A 26,190-nucleotide genomic window follows, 5' to 3' on the forward strand; every position below is an offset into this window, starting at 1 on the left:
GAGCTGCTGACCTCAAGGGAACCACCCAACCCAGCACCCCCAGAGGTTGGGGGGTTAAGATGGGTCAAACTACCCTACTATACATCTGTTTTACTCTCGTCTCCTTCTTCCAGTGCCTCTCTTCTTTTTGTCAATATTCCCTTTTACTCACCCCCTCTCCTTTCTCTTTTTTCTTTCTTTTTAAAATCTTTTTTCCCTTCTTGCTCTTCAAGCCTCCCACCATCCCCCCTGGCCCAGCAATCCTGCCTAAGCTCCTCAGGGTAGTGTCTAAGATCTACCATGAACCCAACTGACTTTCTCTTTACTTTGGACCCCAACACCATCAGACTGACTAGACAGCCCTCACCACATGCTGGACAATACCCACGGACGAATGACTCTCCCACCAGCTCACCACCCATCTCTAGGGCCCAGCAGAGTGCCTGGCCTGCACAGACCTGGTGCTGAGGGACACCTAGTTTAAGTAACAGACAAAAAGCACCTTGGAAACAAATAGGTTCAGGGCACCATTTCTCCCCTTGAGGGAATTCAGCAGGACTAGTCACAAATGGTATTAAAATCAAGCTTAGAAAACTAAGAGCAGCTCAAAAGCAGAGCAGTCAGGGAAGGCTAGAAAGCAGGATGGGGGCTCAAAAAGCAGCTGGCAGTGAAGACAGTGCAAAGTGGGGCAGGTGCTAAGAAAACACTCTGAAACCATAGGGGAAATTCATTCTTACCAATCAATTAGGTAGATGTCTGGAGTTAAGTTGTTCTTCTTAAAATGAGCAAATAATTTCGGCAAATTTTCTTCAAAGAATACTTCAAATGCAGCAAAATAAGTCAACATCTAGGAAGATAATGTGAAGTTTACACTAGTAAACTAATTATCAGCAGTTTCCAATCTATAAAAAAATTCAATTATCTTCTTATGTAATTGCTAACACCTTGAAATGGCAACTCATCATAGGCCCTGTATAAGCAAACTATAAATAACCACCATTGGTTCGGCGCCCATAGCACAGTGGTTACAGTTGGCAGGTTCGAACTCAGCCTGGGCGAGCTAACCAAAAATGACAACTACAACAAAAAATAGCCAGGCATTGAGGTGGGCACCTGTAGTCCAAGTTACTTGGGAGGGTGAGGCAAGAGAATCGCTTAAGCTCAAGAGTTTGAGGTTGCTGTGAACTGTGATGCCATAGCACTCTGAATAGTGAGATTCTGTCTCCCCCAAAATAAATAAATAAATAAATAAATAAATAAATAAATAAATAACCACCATTTCTAATCTTAACAATGATATCACCAGGTACATGCTAATGATTATTTCTTCAATTTACAGGTAAGAGGACTGAAACCCAAAACAGCTGTGTAACTTGTCAAGTGAGGGCATATTCTAAGTACGTGGCTGATGCTGGGACCTGCATCTGTGCTGTCCCACTGCTAAAGTTGAACCTTACAGGAATACTCTTCTAGGAACCAGGAATTTGCAAACTCTCTAAATTATCTAAAAGGGCATGCATGCCCCACTCCCAAGCTCTAGAACTTCTAGAGGAAATATACTACTAATAGTCAAGGCAAGAGTAATATTGCTCTGGCTTAAAAAATGCAGACTTCTGAGCACAATCGAGGAGGAAACACTAAGGGGAAGGGAAAAAGTCACAGCTTGCATTTTACTAGAACTTGTTTTTCAACTTTTGCAGGTTTTGTAAGAAAACAACATGCACAAAGCTCGGGAGTAACTGAAAGAGAGAGAACTGCAACTGAACCGGGAGCGACACACATCTGAGAGGTGGTCCAATTCTGTCCCACCACCTGCTAGCTGGATGCAGGCAGGCAGATCACAACTTTGATTCTGTTTGCTCACCTTTTTTTTTTTTTTTGCAGTTTTGGCAGAGGCTGGGCTTGAACCCGCCACCCCCAGCATATGGAAGGGGTCATACCATAAGCTAGTGATTCCCAGAAGGGTGTGATTTTGCCCACCAAGGAACATTTGCCGATGTGTGGAGATACATCTGGTTGTCACAAATCGAGGTGGGTCGGGGATTGTCATTAACCGCTCACCACCCTCCAATCTCCAATACACAGGACAGCCCTACAACCAAGAGTTATCTGCACGAATGTCAACAGTGTTGCTGGGGAGAAACCATTACGGTTCTATGAGTTTACCATAAAAAATAAACTACAATTCCTAAGCACAGTTCTTACCGTATGTTCCCAAAGAGAAAGCTGGGGTGTTATCTTCGAAACAGAAACTTAGATAAAATAATTTTATTATATCTAAGAAGATTAAATTTATATCCAGAAATTAAAATTATAAGCAGTGAAAGGCTAGTATGAATGAGTTATTTCAAGGGTAAGACTCTTTCTTAGAAATATTTTTTCAATTTTTGACCATTATCTTTCTTGGAAAGGTAAGTTTTTACCTAATTATGAAAGTAATACCCATAAATGCTCATTGTAGAAAACTTGAGGGATACATAAACACTACTAACCCATAAAACATCCATCTATAAGCACCACTAATTTGTGGTATATTTCCTCTTATTGCTAAATTTGATAGCCGTTATAGTGTATGTTTCATTTTACATACTTTTGAAAAAATTAACATTTTATCTTAAATACTTTCTTCATTACAGTTCTTTTCAAACATTACTATTGTATTATATCACCAGATTTTAAATTACAATTCTGCATTCTCCATAACCTTATTTTAATCTGTTTTCATATTCACAAATATAAATAACTATATAATGACTATCTTTGTGCCTAATTCGTTGCCCACATTTATGACTTTTTTTTTTTTTTGTAAAGACAGAGTCTCACTTTATCGCCCTCAGTAGAATGCCATGCCGTCACAGCTCACAGCAACCTCCAACTCTTGGGCTTAGGCGATTCTCTTGCCTCAGCCTCCCGAGTAGCTGGGACTACAGGCAGTCACCACAACGTCTGGCTATTTTTGTTGCAGTTTAGCCAGGACCGGATTTGAACCTGCCACCCTCAGTATATGGGGCCGGCGTCCTACCCACTAAGCCACAGGCGCCGCCCTCACATTTATGACTTTCTTAGAATTGGTTCCTACAAGCAGAACCACATGCCAATGCTAGCTATTGAGACTTAATATTAAATTGTCTTGCAAAAGAACTCTACCAGTTTATATCCCCCCATAAGCCACAAGTTTAACAGTTTCTAAATATTTTTAAAAATGTATGTACTCCCTGAGCAAGAAATACTCAGATATTAAGGAAGAAATATTCCCTACCAAATCTAAACTAATAGATTGTTTTGACCTTGAAGTACCAGTGATTAAGTATCAGCAAATTTTTTTTCTTTGAGACAGTTTCACTTTGTCGCCCTTGGTAGAGTGTCACGGCATCACAGCTCACAGCAACCTCAAACTCTTGCCTCAGCCTCCCAAATAGCTAGGACTACAGGCACCCACCACAACGCCCAGCTATTTTTAGAGATGAGGTCTCATTCTGGCTCAGGCTGGTCTCAAACTCGTGAGCTCAGGAAATCCACCCACCTTGGCCTCCCAAGAGTGCTAGGATTACATTCATAAGCCACCGAGATGGACCTACTATAAGCAAATTATCAGCAAATCAAGACAGTGCTAATTTGAAAGCTGAGTTTCTCTTCTGAATCTTCTTGTGCGGGGAGGAAAAAAACTGATTAGTTGGTTAAATTAGTGACTTCTCATAGGCTGCAAGAAAACAAAGGTTTAGGAACCAGAATGAGTTCAAATCTCAGTCTTCAGATTACAAGTCCCTCATTCTTAGCCTCGCTTCTTCATCTGGACTCTATAGAGGCCTGACAGCCCAACTCCTTCCATTTGTTCAGTGTAGTAAAGATCCCACGATGGCAGTACACTAAACAAACTGATGCTGTTTTTCTAATAAAGGAGCATAGTCTTAAACATGCCTCCCTTCCCCCGTGTGTGAGCATGCTTCATGAAACAGAGGCCCGATGTGATAATGAGCAACACAACGCAATTATGTCTTCCTTACAGACCTAAAAGTGGACACTGCTACTTTGACACAAGTGTGATGTTTATGCAGGAGCCACTCCTCCTTGATTTAAAGAATATGTTTTCAGAAATACAGGTGCTAGCTTTCCGAAAGAATGCATTAAGCAACTGATATACATGGCTATTAGCAACATTTTAAAATTTAAGTTCTCTACGAAGCCCAAATAATCCTATAGTGTTATTTATTCTATACATCGCTTCCTAGAGGAAAAACCTATTATTTTACCACCAAATGATTAGGCAACTTTTCATGTGTAAAGACAATACCCAAGGTGTGTACACAGAGAATACTCACAAGGCCATGATCCACTCGGAAAAATGCCATTTGACAGGGTTTATTCAAAAGATTAGAAAAAGCAATAAAGGCATCTGCAGTATCCAAGTTCAAGATCAGCACTGCTGCTATAAAGGACATGCCCTGAACCTGAGGGAAGGAGAAAAAGGTATGATCAGAGCAGCTCTTTACTTTTATTATTTGTACAAATTTATGAAGTACATGTGAAATTGTGTTACATGTATATAATGCACCAAGATCAAGTCAGGATATTTAAGGTGGACGCCTGAGTACAATACATTTTTGTTAAGTAGTTCCCCATCTCTACTATCAACACCAATTCCTTCTATCTTTCTGTGCGTTTGTACCCTTTAACCCACTTCTCTTCAGCCTCCTTCCTCTACTGGCTCTTCCCAGTCTTGCTGATTTTATTATGGAGGAACCGAAAGGCCCCCATGCTAGAAGTATCTGCACAGCCACCCCACCTGTCCACCACCCCTGCCCTTACTCAGAGCCACCACTCTGCCACACCAGCTTCCGGTCTGCTTTCCTTCCATCCCCACCCCACCTCACCTCATCCAAATGGAAAACCATAAACCAGGCCTCCTACTACGCTTTATTTGAAATACTACCCTTTAGCATGTATAGTGTCCTGGCGCTGTAGACACACATATCTAGCTTAGTGTGCTTAATTTGAAACCATGCACTCATACATACACACCTAAGCTGCAAAAATACCAGAACATTTTTTTAAATGGTTATTGCTTTTAAAATGGTTAAAACTTTTTAAAATCACATGCAAAAGTGAAAATCACATCTAATTAAAATGTGATTACATGTCACAGAACAGCCATGTGGCTTAATTTATGAGGAAACTGAGAACTGAATCAACTCATTTACCATGAGGCTTCATACTACTCAAAAAAATAAAAATAAAAAACTAAGGCATTCAACTTGACATTTACAGCTAAATTGTAATGGACAATATCTGACTTTTTTTAAAGATAATAACATTAAAAATACTGAGAAACTTGACTTACATAACCCACATCCGGTCGGTAGCAAGTGTAAGCACCCAAAACACTGTGCAGCATGTCATGGTATGGGCCGCCCTGAAGGGTCAACAACACCAAAACAACACACGCGTTAAGTATTGTTAGTTTTCAGGATAACACATGATGCTGTTGCTGCCCAGCGATACCTGCTATTTTCAGAGGGGAATTATTTGCCAAGCATTTTGCTAGCAGCTTTATATGCAATATGTAATTTAATAAACTAACTACCAATTCTCAAATTTAAAAGTCTTAATCATACAACTGCTTTGAAAAAAGCTGGTGGTCAGATACGAGCATTGCCCTAGAAAAGTGTGCTTAACTTGGCTCCTGCTGTGTGCCCTTCAAAGTTCAACAGGTGAGCCAAGGACCCAGGGTCCTTCAAAGCTGGTGGCTGCCCACTGTCATTCAGTCTCCCAGCTGTGCCCATCATCCTGACCACGCCTTCTGCCTCCCATCCCCTTGCTTTTCTTTCTCTTTGTTTCTTCTGTGTTACTCTAAATGGCAGGTTTAGGAAGTACATTCTAAGTCTTAAGTTCTAGTCACCACCTTTTCTTCTTTTTTTTGAGATAAAGTTTTACTTTGTCGCCCTTGGTAGAGTGCCATAGAGGCATAGCTCACAGCAACCTCAAACTCTTGGGCTCAAGCGATTCTCTTGTCTCAACCTCCTGAATAGCTGGGACTACAGGTGCTGGCCACAATGCCCGGCTATTTTTAGAGACAGTCTTGTTCTGTCTCAGGATGATTCTGAACCTGTAAGCTCAGGCGATCCATCCGCCTCGGCCTCCCAGAGTGCTAGGATTATAGGTGTGAGCCACCACGCCCAGCCTGTCCCTACCATTTTATTTCAAACATTCTTTCTCTTAGTTCTCCCATCCTACCATGACTTCCACTTGCTACTGCAACTGTTTTTAAGTGTTAAATTTTTTTTTTCCAACTGAGTATAGGAAAAAGTGCAGAGATGCCTCACACTGATGTTACCAAGTCAGAAGGCACTATGAGAGACTGGCTCAGCCCAGATTACACTCACTGTCCCTGTCTACCATGTACCTACCAGTAACACAGGGAATAAGTCACTCATAGTAAGAGGCTGGGAAGTCACTCCACGGGTGACCACAGGTGGCTTACAAAAGAATGCCCTGCAGACCATCACATTCTCACATATTGAAAAAGAAAAAAAAAGAGACATTTCCAAATCACAAAGGGACAAAAGAAAAAAAAAAAAAAAACAGCAATGAAAGTGCAAAAATACACCACCAGGGCTGAGAAAGAGGGAATGGGGATTGGAAGTGGCACCAAATGCCGACTTAAGGACTAGTGTGACTATAGCAGAGTCTTACCAAGCTGGAGGCTAAATGAGAAAAATACAAGTTATGACACTAAACTTTTCTTTTTTTCTCTCTTTTTTTTTTTTTTTGAGACAGAGCCTCAAGCTATCGCCTGGGTAGAGTGCCATGGCATCACAGCTCACAGCAACCTCCAACTCCTAGGCTCAAGTGATTCTCCTGCCTCTACCTCCCAAGTAGCTGGGACTACAGGCGCCCGCCACAACACCCGGCTATTTTTTGGTTGCAGCTGTCATTGTTGTTTGGAAGGCCCGGGCTGGATTCGAACCCGCCAGCTCAGGTGTATGTGGCTGGCACCTTAGGCTCTTGAGCCACAGGCGCCGAACCAGATACTGAACTTTTCTTAAAGCTAAATGCTTTTAACTTAAAAGATTTTCTACCATTGTAATCATATCCTTCGTTCTCACTTGGTGCTAGGAGATGGTAGTTCTTTATTTTAAATGCCTTTAACTTGTTCTGGACATCTCTGTTTCCCCACACTTCCCTCTCACCCTGCCCTTTGTTGTTTTTGTTTGTTTGTTTGTTTTAATGTTACCCATTTATGAGACTTAGAACCTTGGGAATCACAGACTGAGAGAGAAACATGCAAAGGAACTCAAAAAGAAAAGGCGACGTCTCTGCCTTCTTCTGTCCCCAACTCCATCCAAAGAGACCCCTAGCCTAGAATTCACCCCCCTCCTCTACTGAACACATCTTTCTACTCGCAGATGATAACTCAGTGATTCTCAAGGTCAACATTCTGAAGCTGAGTCCCTAAGAGATACTCCGTAAGAAACATTCTGGGGTTCACCGAAAAAGCTGTGCCTGGCCTTCTGTGGGGCTTCATTATAAACTCAGGCTCTGTGTCTACTCAAGAAGCACTCAAGGTCTACAATCACATGAACTCCTAAACCTCCTAACCACAGGTACCTCAAGAACCCTGCATAAGTAACACTTTAAGAGGAATTTTAGGAAATCCTGCTCCAGCTGTTATCTGAGACTTTCTTTGCTCCCTTTCTTCAGACCAGTCCTGCCAGAATTTTCCCTTTCTTCTTAGCACATTGATCAATGCTAACTATAAAGGTTTCTAAACTACTTTCTACCAGGGCCGTGAGATCCCACACTGGATTACAAGGTCAGGGATGCAAGCTCCCTTGGATGCTGTAGCCACTCTGTCATCACTCATGCTTTTGTGTCTGCCTGGCACAAAATGAGTCTTGAACCTTAGTTGAATTTAGTTGTCTTTTAGTTTCAAATTATGTTCAAAGATATTTAATAATAACTAGAATTGTTATGTTCCAAGCACTGTCAACAGCCCTCTTAGGTTGGTAAGATCACCTCCATATCACAGATGAACCAACTAAGGCTCAAAAACACTAAGTGACTTGCCCAAGGCCATAGGACTAACGGGAAGGAAGTCTGGGATTCAAACCCAAGTCTGTCTAAAATCACAGGTAAAACTCCTTTCTATAGAGCCTGGGCCCTCCTCCAGAGCCCAGCAAGGGGAACACAAACTGTGAGTACAGAATGGAAGAGGACTCTGGACTTAGGGAGGAGAAAGATGAGCAAAAAAACTGAAATCTGCCTGGCAGGAGAGGGGTGAGCTCTTTCTAAAGAAAACAGGCTGCTCAGAGTTGACATTCTGCCCAAACACCTGGACAGCACTCATGGGGTTTACAAACCAAACACCCAGACAAAACCTTTTAGTAGTTTTGTAGATTTGCTCCCTTTTCTCTTTTGCAAAGATTTCTGAAGACTCAAGTTTCTGACTGGATTTAGAAATTGGGGGAAGCAAGAGAATAAGAACATCCTACCAGGTACCACTGGGATCATCACTCTGCCCTGAGCTGATCCACATCACAGCAGCAAAACCACAGGGAACTCCGCAACCGGAGCAGAGAGGAAAAGGGCAAGGAGCAGGGTGGGCCTGCAGACCCAGGACACTGTAACCAGCTGGCAGGGCGCAGTGCCCTATCTTCTGGACCCTCAACACTCAGGCTCTTACGTCCCCTGCTTTGTTGAGTTATTCTCACAAGGCAAAACTCCCTGATCCTGGAAGCTAAAGTCTCTTCTCAGTCCTCACCTCCAAGAGCACATATGATACCCAGCTTCAATGCTGCCAGCTCTGGACCCCATGCTGGCTCTGATTGCCCTTCTCACCTAGAGGCCAAGTGTGCCTCAGAGCTCTGCCCTTAGCACCCCCTCCTCCAGAACAGGGAGCAAGCTCACTAGTTTCCACCCCCTGTCCCAGATGGTTTCCACCTCACAACAGAGTAACTGTTTGTAAGTAGGCTGTGTGAAGCTGAACAATGTCTGCTCTATTCATCCCTTTAGCAAAGTTCTCTCTTCCAAAAGAACTGGAGATTCCCTGCATGATCAGCTGTTTGATGCTTCCATTCTAGTTCATCTTCTGCCTGGAATGCCCTCCCTGTTCTCCGATTATACTGCTATTCAAACCTAAGCACAGTGTGAGAGCAGCTTCCTTCCCTTGTGATTCCCGTCCCTGACCCCTCCCCCACCGTCCACCCTCGACCACTCCACTCCAACCCCACACCACCACAAGGAGGAGCCTTCCCTGACCTGGGCTATCAAAGTGCCTGGACACAATCACAGTCCTGCTAAGCCTACCTAGCCCCTACATCTCCAGGCCTGCTCATTCTAGGGGCCACTCAACTGATTTGTTCTAATTTATTCCACTACCCTTTACTAGTTACCTATTGCATGAAAGGCATGATTTTAGCAACCTGCACATGACCGTGTCAAGACTAGAAATTCCGAGTCTGTTCTAGAGGCAATAAGGTGAAAAGCAGAAAAGATGAGGGGAGGCTGGTGCGGTAGACCAAAAAGATGAGAATGTGAGCTAAACTTAGCAGTGAGGAGAGAGAAGGGACAGACGCAAGATATTCTTAAAGGACGACCTTCTACAACAACCCATTACAGAATGGATGAGGGGTCAAATAAGATGCCTAGATAAAGGTCCACAGGGTCAAAGAAGGTGCTGGAACAGCTCTGCTCAGAGGACTCTACAAACTACTGCTGGTAGCCCCGACTTATGCTCAAATGCCCACAGAGAGGCTTCATTCCATTCTCACTGCCATCGAAGGAGTATGTCTTATCTCCCACAGTGTTCACAGCGACGTCACTGGGAACACCTGCTCAGAATCCCCACCATCTCTGCTCAGCCACCTGCCCTGGCTACACCAAGGCTGCCAATCATCTCCCTTTCTCCATCAGGCTCGCCACACTGGGCTCATAGAAGCCAAAGCCAGTCACACCACAAAGTCCTGCCCAGTGGGAGCTGCTGAGCAGTACAATGCTGAAGACAAAAGAGCCCTGAGGAAAGCCCAGCCTGGCAAGGGCGCTCACAGGGCCCTTCCTGTGCTAGACCTTCAGAGGCTCCTCAAAAGGAGGGCAGGAACAGCTTTAAAAGAAACAGTATGGCCGTGTTAAATATTTGTTGGAAAGGATCAGTTTACAATTATTTGAAAAAGTATAAATGTATTAACAGTAAGACTCACCCTACCCCCATCCCCACTTTCTAAATACCTAAGTACTTTTTGAACTTGATTACAGATACATGCAGTTTGACATCTATGAATTTTAGATAAAACATACTTGAAAGCAACAAATCACCACCACTTACTTGCTGGAAAATGCAGAGATTAGGAAACGTTCTAGAAATGTCCAGTTTAATAAGCTCCAGACTAGCTTCTCTGTCTGCTGCTGAAAACCCAGCATCTGCCAGAAGATGTCAAAAGTCATTACACTCATCAGTGGCATGAGTGTGGACTAATTATGAGGCTTTGAAGTTTTATAGGAATGAAACAAAGAAGTTCTCTAGAAGTATGCTGATCTAATTACATCTTGACATAAGAAATAAAGTCCACCTTCAGAGTATGTAACAGTTTATAGAGTTTCTTATATTAGGGAAGGAAAATTCCTATGGCACGAGTTAGATCACTGTTTGATATTTTCTAGAGTGTGAAATCAAAATCTAATTTGATGTTACTGTTCATCAACAATCAGTGGGAAATAATGATAAGCAGAGGAATACACACAAATGAACTCCAACCATTTAAAGAAAATAAACCACCAAAAAATCCTTACGTGATCTCAAACATCACTGGCATAAACTTAGTACATTTAGGAGCTATTACAGTACTACGCTTGTGTAATACTTCTAACAAATACTCAGGGATAACTTTGTTGTTTTTTTTGAATTCTAATATCACAAAGACTATAAGAAAAGTTCAATTAAAAACATACTTTTTAACCAAGAGAAGTAATCATTCTTGAGCATTATGGAAAATTCTAAAAGCATAATCTAGCACTCATCAGTGCTCTTGCTTCTTTGGAAGTAGTTCCAATCATCCTCTACAAGTCAACAGTAAACGAATCCCAGGCACCAGGCTATTGCAAATCATGTCAACAGCTGTTATGGAAAAGAAACTGGTTACGACCAGCCCTCCAACACATTAGGACATAAAAACCTCTCAGGAACTGGTATGTTCTGTTTTGTATAAAAGTTTTTTTCCTTTAATTTTTGCCTCAAAAATCCCCTTTCCTGTGAACTTGTAGAATCCATTTCACCCACAGATGCAGTGCTGTGCACTCTGCTACGTAACAAAGGATGCCACACAACCGCCCAAAGCAGCATCTGGACTGCAAGAGGACTGAGGAGGGCCTTACCTTCACTCTCCACGTCAGAACCTCCTGTGCGAAGGGACCGCCACCTCTCCTTGGCTCGGGCAAGACAGATGTCAAAAAGCTCTGGGGGAAAAAAGCCTCTGGTTAAGTCTTTTGTAAGCATGTGAGTATTTTTCCTCACAAATACCAGAAAACACACTACTATCTCCTTTAAATATTGAAGTTCAATTATAATAGGCTTCATTGCACACTAAATAGGTTACTTAGACAATTCCCCCTCAACTTGGCCTGGAAGTATTTCCACTGGTTAAAGACACATCCATACAGAAAACCATCACTTGGTATTTACCTCTATTATGTGACCCACCCACAAAACTATCTTGTCTTGATCTGTGATTCGTCCATTGCCTCTACCAGACTGTGAGCACCTAGGTCTCTCGCTTATCTCTGCATCCAGAACAAACCACAAAGGACTGATGCAGAGCCCTGGGACCAGTGAACACCTGACTAATGAAGAGAGCAGGAAAGGAGCAGCAGAAAACCACCTGGTTTCAAATTAAAGACACTATGGAATTGCTCTGCCCTGGCACAGGCCTCCTATTCTTGCTGCCTGAAGTGAAACAGGGGTGGGAGCAGATCCCAGGAATGGCTAGGGGCTTCAAAAAAATAAGGACTCTTGCTGGCAGAGAAGGATCACGACCGTCATAAAATCTCCACATTTAGAATTTACTTGACAGTTCTTCTTGGGTAGTTTTGTAGTAGTTAAATAATAGTTCATGCTCACAAAATGTACTTTTTTGCACAGACCTCCATGGGTATATGCATGCCCCATTCTTTCAAGCAGCAACAATGTAAACTGAACCCGCCAAGTTCTTTCTCAGAGCCCTGATCCCCTACCCATCCAGTCCTAGCTGCCTCCTGTTCCTCTGGCTTTTGATGTTTTCCAGCTCCCAGTTGTTTCAGAGCATTAATAATCACTAGTCAATCACAAACTTTAACTGTAGCCACCCACAGAATTTTCATCAGCTTGATTTTTTTTCCATCCTTACTTTTGGAAAATAAAGTCGCGCACACCTGCCTTCTGGGCAATACATGCTATTTTATCAACATGTACCTCAAATTCTAATAACGTTATAATCCAACAAGTAAAATCTTGATTAAAGCCCCTTGTTCAGACTTGTAAAGAATCCAACTTACAATCTATGGTGGTCTACCACGGAGGCGTGGTCACGAAGTGCAGTTTCACAGCATCACCATTCACAAGGCAGCACCTCAGCACGATCACTCTAGAACTTATCTGGAAGTGCTCTGAGCTCATGGCTATAGCACCCAGGGGAACCTTTGCCTGCTCTTAACCTCCATGAGGCAGGCCAAGCTTTGGTCTTTTTGGCAGGAAATGAGTAAAAGCCACTATGTGGCTGTGACCATGAGGGAGGGAACTACTTCCCACATGAAGTATTCGACAGTTAGAGGCCAGCTGCCTCCAGGTAAAAAAGTGTCAGAATTTTAAAACTCTCCCTCATGGTTTTATTAGTGCACATTTTGGGGTGGGCTGGGTGGTTCAGAACAGCTACAACTTCTTCCCAGACAACCTGGCCCAATTTCAAAGTTCAAGAGTTACATAGGCCTCAAGAGCAAAGTTTTTTGTTTTTTGTTTTTTTATTGTTGGGGATTCATTGTGGGTACAAGAAACCAGGTTACAGTGATTCCATTTGTTAGGTAAAGTCCCTCTTACAATTGTGTCTTGCCCCCCAGAAGGTGTGTCACACACCGAGACCCCACCCTCTCTCTGTTCTTCCTTTCCCCTACCCTTCTCTCCTCCTTTCTCTCTCTGAAGAGCGAAGTTTTAATAGTACTATTAGGGTGACTTTCAGTAACTTTCCGATTGAATAACCACAAAAAGAACAAAACTCTGGGGCTTCCCAAGTCAAAATATGGGCTTCAGAATCAACTAGGGCTGGAATCATAATCCTGCCCCACACATACTAGCCATGAGACCTGAGGTATGGTACCCTGCCTTTTCACTATGCTAAATGTTCCCAAGAGGAAAATGGAAGCCAAGTACAGTGTCTCACACCTGTAATCCTCGAACCCTGGGACGGTGAGGTGGGAGGATCGCTTGAGGTCAAGAGTTGGAGACCAGCCTGAGCAAGAACAAGAACACATCTCTACTAAAACCAGAAAACTTAGCCAGGCATTGTGGTTGGCACCTATAGTCTCAGCTACTCGGGAGGCTAACCCAAGAGTTTCGCTTGAGCCTAGGAGTTTGAGGTTGCTGTGTGCTGGGCTGATGCTACTGCACTCTACAGTGAGACTTTGTTTCAAAAAAAAAAAAAGGAGAAAAATGAGGTCAAGATCACTGTCTATATTAAATCAGGCACACAAGTGAAGAACCTAACATGATCCCTAGTACTCAACAACTGGAATCCAAGATCATTTGTGTTCTTACACCAGTTTGGAGATGTGGTAAAAGTAAAATTAAGTAGGATCTGGCAGTGCCTGTGGCTCAGTGGGTAGGGCGCTGGCCCCATACACCGAGGGTGGTGGGCTCGAACCCGGCCCTGGCCAGCCAGGACAGCAATGACAACTGCAACAAAAGAAAAGAAAGCTGGGCGTTGTGGCGGACGCCTGTGGTCCCAGCTACTCAGGAGGCTGAGGCAAGAGGATGACTGTAGCCCAAGAGTGTGAGGCTGCTGTGAGGCCATGGCACTCTACTGAGGGTGACAAAGTGAAACTCTGTCTCAAAAAAAAAAAAAAAATTAAGTAGGACCCAATAATGTGTCATTCATTCACTCAACAAATATTTCCTGAGGGCCTGCCATGTGCCGAGACCTGAGCTGGCAGAGAGCACAGCAGATGAGGCCCCTGAGTGTGAGTTCTACTGGGGCCACTGACATTAACCAGTTGATCACAGAAGACAGACACAGTTTAAACAGAATGAGCTAAACACAGGATTTAGACAAACACTCAAGACATGCAAGTGATTAATTAGCTAGTCAGCCCAACCTACTATAATACGGTCCACAGAAGGTTTAATTTTAAGAAAGCAACCCAGTCACCAGAGAGAACCAAAATGTAGAACACACACAGACATACAAAGTACTGTGTCTTACATTCAATTTGCAGAGACAGGGTTACTGACAGAGTTTAGAAATTTTCAAGAACATGGACTAAAATACATGTTCAGCAATTTCTTCAAACCTCAAATTCTGAGGATGCTTTTAAAAAATCCATAAGTTAAATGCTATACATCTTCTCATGTAAAGATGTTAACATCAATTTCTGGCAGATATGCATTAGCCAAAAGGTGTTCTGGAGGCTAATCTGGAGGTGTTCACTGCTCCCACGTTCCCTCCTCAGGGTCCCGCTGCACAGCGGTCAGTATGTACCCAACTAACTGCTGACGCTCTTCAAGATAAAGACAGCAACAGAAACACCAACGAAGAGTGGGAAGATACAAATCAATCTGTTTTAAAGTCCAAGGCCTTCACCAGAGTTGAAACTGCATCATCAACTCCATGAGCCTTAACAGGGAGGCGTCCCTGTCCTTCTGCAGCTTCAAGCGCAGGCAGGGAGACAGAAACGAGAAGGAACAACTACCATTTACTAAGCACTGGATTTTAAGCCCGGGAGCTCCTGCTGCTGATTTCGCTGTGGCCACAGAGAGCCTGGGACACACCATAAGTGAATTCCGTCTGGCAGAAGAGATACAGACTGAGTGAGAACGGCAAGCACAGCTCTCATACAACTTCCCAGGCTTAAGATACCAGGGCCTAAGACCCCAGTCCTAGCACAGGAAGTTGTCCCAGGAAAAAAGCTCCCACAAAAAAAACAGATACCCCTAATACAATAAACATCTTCATGGAAAGGCTCAGCGCCCATAGCTCAGAGGTTAGGGCGCTGGCCACATGCACCAGGGCTGGTGGGTTCAAACCCGGCCTGGGCCTGCTAAAACAATTAACAACTACAACAACAAAAATAGCCAGGCATTGTGGCTGGGCACCTGTAGTCCCAGCTACTTGGGAGTCTGAGGCAAGAGAATCGCTAAAGCCCAAGAGTTGCAGGTTGCTGTGAGCTGTGACGCCACAGCGCTCTACGGAGGATGACACAAAGAAACTCTGTCTCAAAAAAAAAAAAAAAAAAAAAATCTGCATGGAAAGAGCCACTGCCTTGGCCCACATTCATGTCACAGTGAAGGCTGGCCTAAACAGGACTTTGGTAAATGATCCTACGGTACCTCACGCTGATAATAAGACCCATCTCCACTAACCCCTTTATCCCGGCTTTTGCTCTGAACTACCAAGTAACTGAAGCACCAAGGACTAAATAAACCCAGGCCTCCCCGCTGCCCCCTCTTCTCCAGGACACAATCACCTGGGCTCTCAAAGGACACAGCTTCATGGCAATGGCTGCCATTCTTCCCAAAAGGGCAGAAGGGACAGAAAAAGCCATAGGACCCAGGGGATCGATTCCCAGGCCTAGGATCATGAAAGCCACTCACCGTGGGTGATATTTAACTCGTTGCCAATGGCTAAGCTCCAGACTTTGCCTCTCACACTTGGAGGGATTCCCTGCCACCATAAATCTCGAACTTTTCTAGAGCACCACCTGTATAAAAATGGAAGCATGAGTTTAAGAGTTGGTTCTCCACAAGTAAATAGTTGTCTACCTAGCCCCAAACTACCAGAAGTAAGGATGCACAATTATATAAGCCTCAGGGAACTAACTGGCCAGGATTCTGTAAAGATCAGATCGACAATTCCCTTTCACTGGGCGACTGTAGTGACAGGTGTTGAAGGGTACAGCACAGCAGAGAAAAGAATAAACCAGAGGGCCCAGGGCACTATTCTGGACCCAAACTCTAAATGACTGGTAGCAATTTAAGCACATGAATGATGGGAAGAAGTTTCTGAGTAGAAAACATAGAAACAAGAAATTTCCTGGCCTCCTACAGAAAGTGCAAATCTCTGTGTCCAGGTGAGGAGTGGCAGACAGTGCCCCTGCAGAGCTGGGGTAGAAGGTAGACCCCCAAGGACCCCGAGAGGCAGGCTGAGAGGTGAGTCCTGACAGCTACCACACCAATGCACACACAGGTGTGAGCTCCCAAACTAATTGTGGAGAAGAACTCTGCTGATTCAGAACATTCTGAACTGCACAAAGACGTTCAGGACTGTTGGTCTCAATGAACACACACTGCCAAAAAACTGGACGAGGTAAAGGTTCTGCAGACTCTCCCAATGTGCTCCTGAATGCAGCACAGTGGAAGAGACAGGCTTTTTGAGGCTGCAGAAACCAGGTTGCATCCTAATTTCACCCTTACCTGCGGAATCTGGGGCAAAGTACTTTCCTTCTCTGAACCTCTGTACAATCTCTCTAAAATCAGGAGTATGACTGGACACGGTGGCTCATGCCTGTAATCCGAGCACTCTGGGAGGCTGAGGCAGGTGGACTGCTTGAGCTCAAGAGTTTGAGACCAGCCTGAGCAAGAGGGAGACCCTATTTCTACTGAAAATAAAAAACTGAGACAAGAGTATTGTGTGAGTCCAAGAGTTTGAGGTTGCTGTGAGCTATGATGCCAGAGTACTTTACTGAAGGCAACAAAGTGAGACTCTATCTCAAAAAGGTAGGTAGGTAGGTAGATAGATAAAAATAAAATCAAGAGCATGTTGTGAAGAGTAAGTAGGATGAAGTACCTAAGCACCCACACGGTGCCTGGTAGAGTACATGGCATTCAATGGTAGCTGCTGCAAGGGTGTGCACTCAGATCACACCAAACACAGAACACTGTAGGATGGACCAGGGTGGGTCCTGCACCTCTCAGGGGGTGGCAAAGGTTCTGAGAAGCTCTACTGTTGCTACTGGGACCTATTTAAGAACAAGTGTGAAATGCTTTTGAGGGCAGGCTCAGACTTTATTTTCCTCATGAAGACCCTCAATAGGGCCATCTGACTTCTGCAGTTTAAGTGACAACCTGGTGAGTGTCATAAGTGAGTTCTCCAACTTTCTGACATGTGGGGCTAAAGCATAGGAAAGCTGGCATCCAGGCTTGCTGGGTGCTTCTGTGTACAGCCCTGGGACTACTGCTCATATACTGGTCTCTACCTATTCTGAACTTGCAGTTAAGAAAAACCAGACCTATAGCTGTCTCTCAGATGTAAAGATAACAGGAGCTGCCAAACTTTGCTGGGTACACACACCACTGATACTCGGGTTTTCACCAAAGAAGACCTGGCCTCCACCCTCAGAGGGAAGAGGACAAGCTCGAGCAGACAGCTGCCCAGAGGAGTGTTCCCAGAGACTTCCACAGTCACTTCCAGCCAGGATGGGGGCAGCAAGTCTTCCATGAGGAGAAGCTGGGCACAGTGCTCACGCCTGTAATCCTAGCACTCTGAGAGGTCAAGGCAGGAGGATCGCTTGAGCTCAGGAGTTTGAGACCTGCCTGAGCAAGAGCAAGACCCCGTCTCTACTGAAGATAGAAAACTTAGCCAGTCATCATGTCAGGCATCTGTAATCCCAGCCCCTCATGAGGCTCAGACAGGAGAATTGCCTGAACCCAGGATTCCAAGGGTGCTATGAGCCAAGCTAATGCCATGGCACTTGGGCCTAGTCATCAGAGGTTTCTGTCTCAAAACAAAAACCACGCAGAAGAGAGCAGGACAAGGAGGTGCAGGGCAAGAGCACCAGGAATGGAACATACAAAGGCCCTAAGAATTGAAAGCAGCAACACCTCTAGGCAGCTCCCTGGGGAGAGGGATCTATCCAAGCAGAGCAGAGATGAGGGGTAAAGACGCAGAGGAAGGGCAAGCCATCTAGAAAAGGGTCCACCAGTTAAAGCAAGGATTTAAATTTTACACTAAGAATCATAGGAAGTTGCCAGAATTTCAAGTGGGGAAGTGACACCAACTTGTGCTTTAGAAAGACAGCTCAGCAGGGGTGGCGCCTGTGGCTCAGTGAGTAGAGCGCCAGCCCCACATACCGAGGGTGGCGGGTTTGAACCCAGCCCTGGTCAAACTGCAACAAAAAATAGCCGGGTGTTGTGGCAGGCGCCTGTAGTCCCAGGTACTCAGGAGACTGAAGCAAGAGAAAAGCCTAAGCACAAGAGCTGGAGCTGTGAGCTGTGATACCACAGCACTCTACTGAGGGCGACAAAGTAAGACTCTGTCTCTTAAAAAAAAAAAAAAAAAAAAAGATTAAAAAAAGCAAGCCGGCTCAGCAGATGAGTAGAAGATGAATTGCAAAGGAGGGAAAGTGGCTGGCAGAGTATCCAAGAAAGAGAGAGCAAGGGCTGAACCAAGGCAGAAGTGAAGGGAGACTCTGCAACTTGAACTTACTACATCAAAGGTTTTCTCTGAGCTATAACGGTGATGCTGCAACCAAACGATTCAAGAAAGAAAAGACCTGCAGTACCCACTCTGTCATTTCTTACATTGTTTCCCAGTTAGGTAAAATTTCATTATTCCAAGTAAGAACAGCGTTTCCAATGCTTTCCTCTACTCTGCACCTTTCTTCCAGCTGCTTTTTCCTCCGCTGGGCTTCTTTCAGTTCTAGAAATCACAATTAAAAAGGAAAAAAACACATCTATTAACTAACAGCCACTATTTTTAAGCTAGGTGATTTTTCTTAAACAGTCACACTACAAAAGCACCAAGAAAATGACAATAAAGTAGAGCAAACTTCATCTCTCAAGACTCACTTCATACTCTATGGATTTTAGAATCCTTAGGCATAGTCCACTTTCTGACGAGCTTTTTTGGTATAACATGCATACACAAAAGTGTACAAAGAAGAATGCAATTCAATTAACACAAAATTGAAAAACCAATGAAACGACCATCAAAACAACATAAGTCACCTGGACACCAGAAACAAAACCTGTGTTCCCTGCCCGTCCCCTTCCCAATGTAACCTCCATGTTGATTTCTCACAGCTGGAGCATTATTCAATGTATGAATAGCAACTCTGAGACAAACACCACGTATTTAGTTTATATATACTATTTTATTGCAATAAAGTATATGTAAAGTTTACCATCTTAACTATTTTAAATACAGTTCAGTGGTATAAACTACACGCATTATGCTGTGCAGCCGTCACCACCACCACCAAAGCTTCTCAGTTTCCTCAAACTGAAGCTTTGTTCCCACAAAACACTTAACTTTCCCATCCACCCCGCCCCCGCAGCCACTGGCAACCACCACTCTCCTTTCTGTGTCTGTAAACTTTACCACTCTCAGGACCTCACCTAAGTGGGAACGCACAGTACTTGTCCCTCTGTGACCGCCTATCTCACATAGGATGTTATCTTAAAGATTCACCCACGTTGCAGCAGGAGTCAGAATTTCCCTTCTTTTTAAGGTTGAATGATATTCCATTGTACATATATATCACATTTTATTATATTAATATATATTTTTAAATAGCTACAAAAATAGTTTTTTAGGTATTGTAAGGGATTTTATCAAATCTGATCACATCTTGTAAATATAGAAAGCAGCCCAGAGAGGGAAAGAAATTTTTCATGTCATTATTACTAACGCTTTCTCTAGTATTTTTATCCTGTACTATCTCTTTTCTCATGTAAGTTTAAGGTATTGTTTTCTTTCTTTCTTTTTTTTTTTTTTGAGACAGAATCTCACTGTGTTGTCCTCAGTAGAGTACCATAGCACCATAGCTCACAGCAACCTCTAACTCTTGGGCTTAAGCAATTCTCCGGCCTCAGCCTCCCAAGTAACTGGGACTATAGGCACCCGCCACAACATCTGGCTATTTTTGTTGTTGTTATTGTAGGTGTCATTGTTGTTTGGCAGGCTCGGGCCAGGATCGAACCTGCCAAGTCTGGTGTATATGGTTGGCGCCCTAGCTGCTGAGCTACAGGTGCTGAGCCCAAGGTGTTATTTTCTTGAATAAAACTACCATGAACGGATAGCCCAAGGTGTTATTTTCTTGAATAAAACTACCATGAACGGATAGAAGCATGCACTTTTGATTGAAAATTATAAATTTCTATTTTTTTTTTTTTGAGCAGTCTCACTGTGTCACCCTCGGTAGAGTGCTGTGGCATCACAACTCACAGCAACCTCAAACTCTTGGGCTTAAGTGAATTTCTTGCCTCAGCCTCCCAAGCAGCTGGGACTACAGGCACCCACCACAACACCTGGCTATTTTTTTTCTTGTTGTTGTTTTAGTTGTCAGTTGTTTGGCAGATCCGGCAAACCCATCACCCTCGGTGTATGTGGCTGGTGTAGTAAACACTGTGCTATGGGCGCCAAGCCAAAAACTTTCAAAGAATTAAAGAGTTAGGCAAAGTTCAGGTTCTATGACTCCAAAGGCAAAAAGAAAATGCCCAGAAATACACAAAATCTCACTCTGCCTTATACGACCGCATGTGTGAATTCCATTACCTCGTTTTTTGGCCTGAACCACCATCTCTTCATACTGTTGTCTGTGTTTCTGAGCTTCATCAGCTGGTTTTGCAGGGAGATTTCTTGATAGGAAATAAATGGGTTTTCACCCTTGTAAATATCAAGTCTTTGAGAAAAAACCTGAAGCATTATTTACTAAAAAATGTGTAGCTCAAAGACCAAAACCTAAATTTAACATTACAGTTCTTCTGGGCGGCACCTGTGGCTCAAGGAGTAGGGCACCGGTCCCATATGCCTGAGGTGGCGGGTTCAAACCCAGCCCCGGCCAAAAAAAAAAAAAAAACATTACAGTTCTTCAACAAACTAAAATATTTTCTCACAAAAGTGAAGCAGACTTACTATAAAACAAATGAATTATAATGATTAATAGAAAGGAAAAATAATAATTATCCACAATTGCAATGCAAATAAGAAACATTTAATCTTTTTTGGTGTATTTTGATTTGACCACAATACACTAACAACTGTCAACAGTTAATCCTTGCAGTATGGTGCCCTAACAGCATCTGTTACATGTTTATACAAACCAGTTTCTCTAAGTATGCAAATTTCACATTAGCTATGCAGTTTCACAGTTCTAAGCATGTAAAAAGTGGATGAGCCTTCAAATCCTATTAAAACAAAACAAAAAAACCTGCATGCTCTCTTTTAGAAACATACTTGTGAAATTGCTGGCACTGGAATTACTGGGAGGGCAACAGCATCTGGCTCCTTGTACCCTCCCATGAGATCCACATTTTGAACAGCTGTCACTTGCGGCAGAACATGGCACACCCCAGTTCACGTTTCAGTCATTACAGGGACTGGCCTCCACAGCACAAAGTCTTTAATACTGTTCTGTACCTAACTTTTAGTCCTCCCAAGCAGGCTTTCTCTCCTCCACATACACACAATTTTCAAGGACCAAGAATTAAATAGGAAACATTTCTTCTTTAGGTTTCACCAATTTTAAATGACAGGGATAGCTGGGACCTTAGGGGTTAATTAAGGAGGTTCTACAACATCCTTTTTCTTTTCTTTTTTAACTTTAACCAAATTATTTTCTCTGAATTTTTTTTTTTTAATTGTTTAGGATTCGTTGAGGGTACCAAAGAATTAGGTTACACTGATTGCATTTGTTAAATAAAGTCTCTCACTTTCACTTTTCTTTTTTTAAACTGGGGACTATCTGTTCAAACATAATGTTCTAATCTATAGAAAATGTAGAAATAGGGAAATTGTGACCTGGTACAATGGCATAATCCCTGGTACTCCACTAAGATCTCCAAGCCCCATCTCTTTACCATATGGTAGGAAACCAGAGGCCCAGAGAGAGATGAGGACCTGCCTAAGATCACCCACAGGCTGCTTAATGCAGATCCCAAAAAGCCAGTAGGCTAGTCCAGAAATTGTGCTAAAATATCAAGGCACCTCCAAAACACACACTTTAGTGTACGTTACCTCCAGTGTTTCCTATAGTTCCAAACCTATCATTGCTTTTGTTTGGTTTGGGGTTTTTCTGGTGAGACAGAGTCTCATCTGTTGACCTGGGCAAAGTGCAGTGGTCAGCCTAGGTCCTCAAACTCCTAGGTTCAAACAATTCTCCTGCCCCAGCCCCCTGAGTAGCTGGGACTACACGCATCTACCACAATGCTAGACTATTCTTTTAGTAGAGAGGGAGTCCAACTCTTGCTCAGGCTGGTCTTGAATTCCTGAGCTCAAGCGATCCTCCTGCCTCATCCTTCCAGAGTACTAGGATTACAGGCATGAGCCACCATACCCGGCTATAAACCTATCATTTGTAATACCTACTTGAGGACTGTAATTTTTTTCTTTCTTTTTTTCATCTTCTGCTCTTAGATATCAATAGAGTATTTTAAAATGCTAAATTAAAAAGGAAAATCATCTGAATGGGAAATCCTGGTCAAAACTTCTGTGTTAAAAGACAATTCTCCAAATGTTTCATTTACTATCATTACAGAACACATTTTAATATAGGAAATAATAAAATAATAAGTGATTGCAGCTGACCTTTTCCCTCTTGTAATCCTAGCTCTTTTCTAATGAAAAGCAAGTTGATTTATTTACTAAAGGAATACCCTACAGAGATTCTCTTAAGACTCACGCTGGTCTGTCTTCGAGGATGAGAGCAGTAGTGGAAAGTGGCTCAAAATCAAGATTCTTCCTCACATTCTGCTTTGGAGAGGGTGGCTTGCTAGGTCTTCCAGCCTTGTCTTCATATTCCTAGGACAGAAAAAACCAGGGGTGATTTCAGGCCCAGTCCATTATGATACGATGAAGTCCTGAAAGCGAGAAAGTTTTTTGATGAAGATCCTTTAAATCAATTTTGATGATAATGCACTGACAAACTTTCCTGCTACTCTGAAGGAAAAAACTCTGACCAAAGGGACTGTGTAACTCTGAAGCTGAGGCCACCGCTTTATGACTGTGTACTTCCCTTGTTAATGGGGAAGTTACAAAAGATCCCGTCATCAAGGCAATCCCTGTATGAGGGTCCACAAACACTGTCTCAGGTCTCTCACCACCTGTGGAAGAGGCATATTTTCTGTCTTCTGGATGCTATAAATTTTAACTGATATTATTATAATAGCCACTGGGAAACCATCACTGCAAACTGTTAACATAAATAATTCTGCCATGCCCTGGAAATCTAAAAGCAGCCTCCACAACACTGGGTCACCAATTTGTCCTATGGATTGCAACCATGGAAGATAAGTTAGACCTTGTGACAAACATTCAAACACCCAGCCAGAAAAGCTCAGCAGAGCCAAACAAGTTGGTGCTCCTGAAATAATATGTTATGTGTGTACTCTCAGCTCTCTGCAAAATCTAAAACCAAAATTGTCTCGTTCCCTATTATAGGCAAGGTTCCCAGGACCATCCCTTAAGGGAAGATATCTAGTTGGGAAGACAGGACAAACAAACGTGGAGTCAACCTAAGACTTCCATCACCATTCCAGATAATAAGAGCATTGTCATGAGTTGATGATTAATTGCTAAATGAATTTAATTGACACTAGCTGTCAAAAGGGGTGTTACAGGCAAAATTATTCTACAAGTAATCATTCTCTCAGCTAGAAAGGCCTTAAAAAGTAGAAATAAAAATCACTTCCTGAAAACACACAGGCTATGAGAAGGGAGCATAACAAGCAATAGGTGGGTAGGGCAGTTTCTGTCTATCTGGATGTACAAGGTTAGATGTCTTAAGACTGCTTACTGACTTAAAACCAGGCCCACTTACCACAAACTAAGAAAATGAATTCATTTCTTCATGGATTCAAACATCTGAGTGTCTACACTGTGCTGGGGACATAGTTGTGACTCAAGGTAGGACTAGCCATCAGGAAGCCTCAAATCTTAACACCTGAACGTGAAAATCTTCAATTTTATAGAAAATCTACCAAAAGCTGTGTTGAGAAATATTTTGACACATGTTGTATTTTAACAAGAATTAGTAATACATTCCCCCACTAGATGCTACTTAATTTGTCGAGCCTAGTCTAGCGAATTGTATGCCACGGCCAAAGAGGATGGACCCAAAATTAGACATCCCAGAGTCTGGGTGCTGCTTCCAATTGCTTCTGTGTGCTGTATACACGTTCCCTCCCTTTACCTCCACAGCAGTCTAATTGGCAAGGGTCGTGCCACTTTACAGACAGGGTAACTGAGGGTCAAGGTGAAATGACTTACCCCAAGGTAAGTCAGCCAGCAAGGTGCTGAGCCTGCAGGGCTCTTTCCACTCCAAGCAGGCAACAACCCCTTTTGTGAAGGTACTCAAAACAGGTCTGCAGTGTTAAGAGGAAAGAAGCTGATTCCCACAGGGGTTAGGTGTGGCCTCTGAAGATGGGAGCAAATTCAGATCACCAACCACCTGCTATGACCCCAGGCAAAGTACTCACTTCAAATCTCTGAGCCTCATTTCCACATCTACAAAATGGGTTAAAGTACTCACCTGAGAGGGCTGCTGGAAGGAATGGGGACAAAGAGGCCTCTAGTACACAGGGAGGGCTTGGTAACAGTCATCCTTATTAGTATACACCATTACTTTTTTTACCCACTTAGACCTGAAACAACTACATACAGCAGATAAAATGCTCTAGTGCCAAATAAAAGAGTCCAGCCAAGTCCTCAACCAGCACAGATATGAAAAATAGGAGTAAACAGAAGCAAATAGGTTGAGTCATGACTGCAGACGTCAGATGTCTCCAGACTGAGGTTCTCCTATTCCCACCATCACCGTCAACACAGTGGCAGGACTTTTTGACGGCTCTACACACACTCCATTAACTCAGCTTAACTTTCATACGAGGGCTGCCCCAACTCCCATGTCACAGATGGGAACATGGAGGCCCCAAAATGTCACTGACTTGGCCCGCCCCCTAGGCGGGTGGAGAAGCTGGATCAGAAGCCAGATGCCATGGGTTATGCAGCCAAATTTCTCACCACAGAACTCACGCAAGCCACTTGCAGACATCAATAGGAAGTAATTTCATCATTCACATTCCGTCTCAATAAAGCTTTCAACCACGACAGAAACCTGTAATACTGCATTAAGTGCACAGATTAGTGAAGATGCTGGGTCAAATACTCATGTTTTAATCACTGGGAGCAATGCATGATTAAAATGATAAAATAATATAAGCCTGGCCTGCCCATACTTGAAATCTCAGGCAAAGCCCTTTCTTAACCCTACATGGCCTTTCAGAATTGGAACAGGATTGGAAATGGTTACAGGTCCTATTCCAAACCTCCTTCTCCAAGTGGTAGCAACAGTAGTTCACTGCCCAACCAGACAAACCAATTTTAGAAACAAGAAAGACTACTCACTCTGAGGGAGGGAATAAGAAGCCCCTGGACAAAGAACATTGACTTGTGAATTATCAACCATAGGAGCAGCACATGGTGTGGCAAGAGTCAAGACTCTGGAAGCAAAAAACTGACTTATAGGTTCAGCTTAACCAAGTCATTTTGCCTCCTCAGCTGTAACATGGCAGCAACTGTGAAGACCACTGTGGCGGACAAATAAAGTGGCTACCACCGACTGGGAGTGCTGAGCCCCTTTTACTGTCCCCAACTGAGTCCAACACATCCTTCCAAAGTTCTATCTCTGCATGAGGCCAAGTTTTAAAGTGTCTTTGTGTAAACCAAGTAACAATGTCTGGCTTGCTGTGCTCATCAAAAGCCCTGCAGGCTAACAGGTAAAATGAATTGCCAAATGACTGCTGCTGAGCCAACCCTGGACAGAACCTTAGCAAGAGAGAGGTGGCTGGACAGAACCTTAGCAAGAGAGAGGTGGCTCACGCCTATAATCCTAACACTTTAGGAGGCTGAGGCCGGTGGATTGCTTGAGACCAGCCTGAGCAAGAGTGGGAACCCCAGGAGCTGCTAAAAATGAAAAACTGAGACAAGAGGATCTCTTGAGCCAAAGAGTCTGGGGTTGCTATAAGCTATGATGCCTCAGCACTCT

At 43.4% G+C, this 26,190-nt stretch overlaps 1 protein-coding gene across 3 annotated transcripts in view; it reads right to left on the reverse strand.

The window, feature by feature from the left end:
- TBC1D14 (TBC1 domain family member 14) overlaps positions 1–26,190 on the reverse strand; it is a 156,696-nt gene that overhangs the window by 18,842 nt on the left and 111,664 nt on the right. For 2 of the 3 annotated variants that reach the window (XM_053567480.1, XM_053567482.1), the window contains 9 exons: positions 22,828–22,946; positions 20,703–20,785; positions 18,728–18,845; positions 15,803–15,909; positions 11,344–11,424; positions 10,298–10,392; positions 5,318–5,389; positions 4,299–4,427; positions 717–826 (listed from right to left, as the gene is read on the reverse strand). In XM_053567480.1, the coding sequence (XP_053423455.1) occupies positions 717–826; positions 4,299–4,427; positions 5,318–5,389; positions 10,298–10,392; positions 11,344–11,424; positions 15,803–15,909; positions 18,728–18,845; positions 20,703–20,785; positions 22,828–22,946 (914 nt within the window). The remainder of the gene's footprint in view (positions 1–716; positions 827–4,298; positions 4,428–5,317; positions 5,390–10,297; positions 10,393–11,343; positions 11,425–15,802; positions 15,910–18,727; positions 18,846–20,702; positions 20,786–22,827; positions 22,947–26,190) is intronic. The other variant, XM_053567481.1, reaches the window with a different exon arrangement.

Source organism: Nycticebus coucang, chromosome 17, assembly GCF_027406575.1.
Source record: "Nycticebus coucang isolate mNycCou1 chromosome 17, mNycCou1.pri, whole genome shotgun sequence".
NCBI lineage: Eukaryota > Metazoa > Chordata > Mammalia > Primates > Lorisidae > Nycticebus > Nycticebus coucang.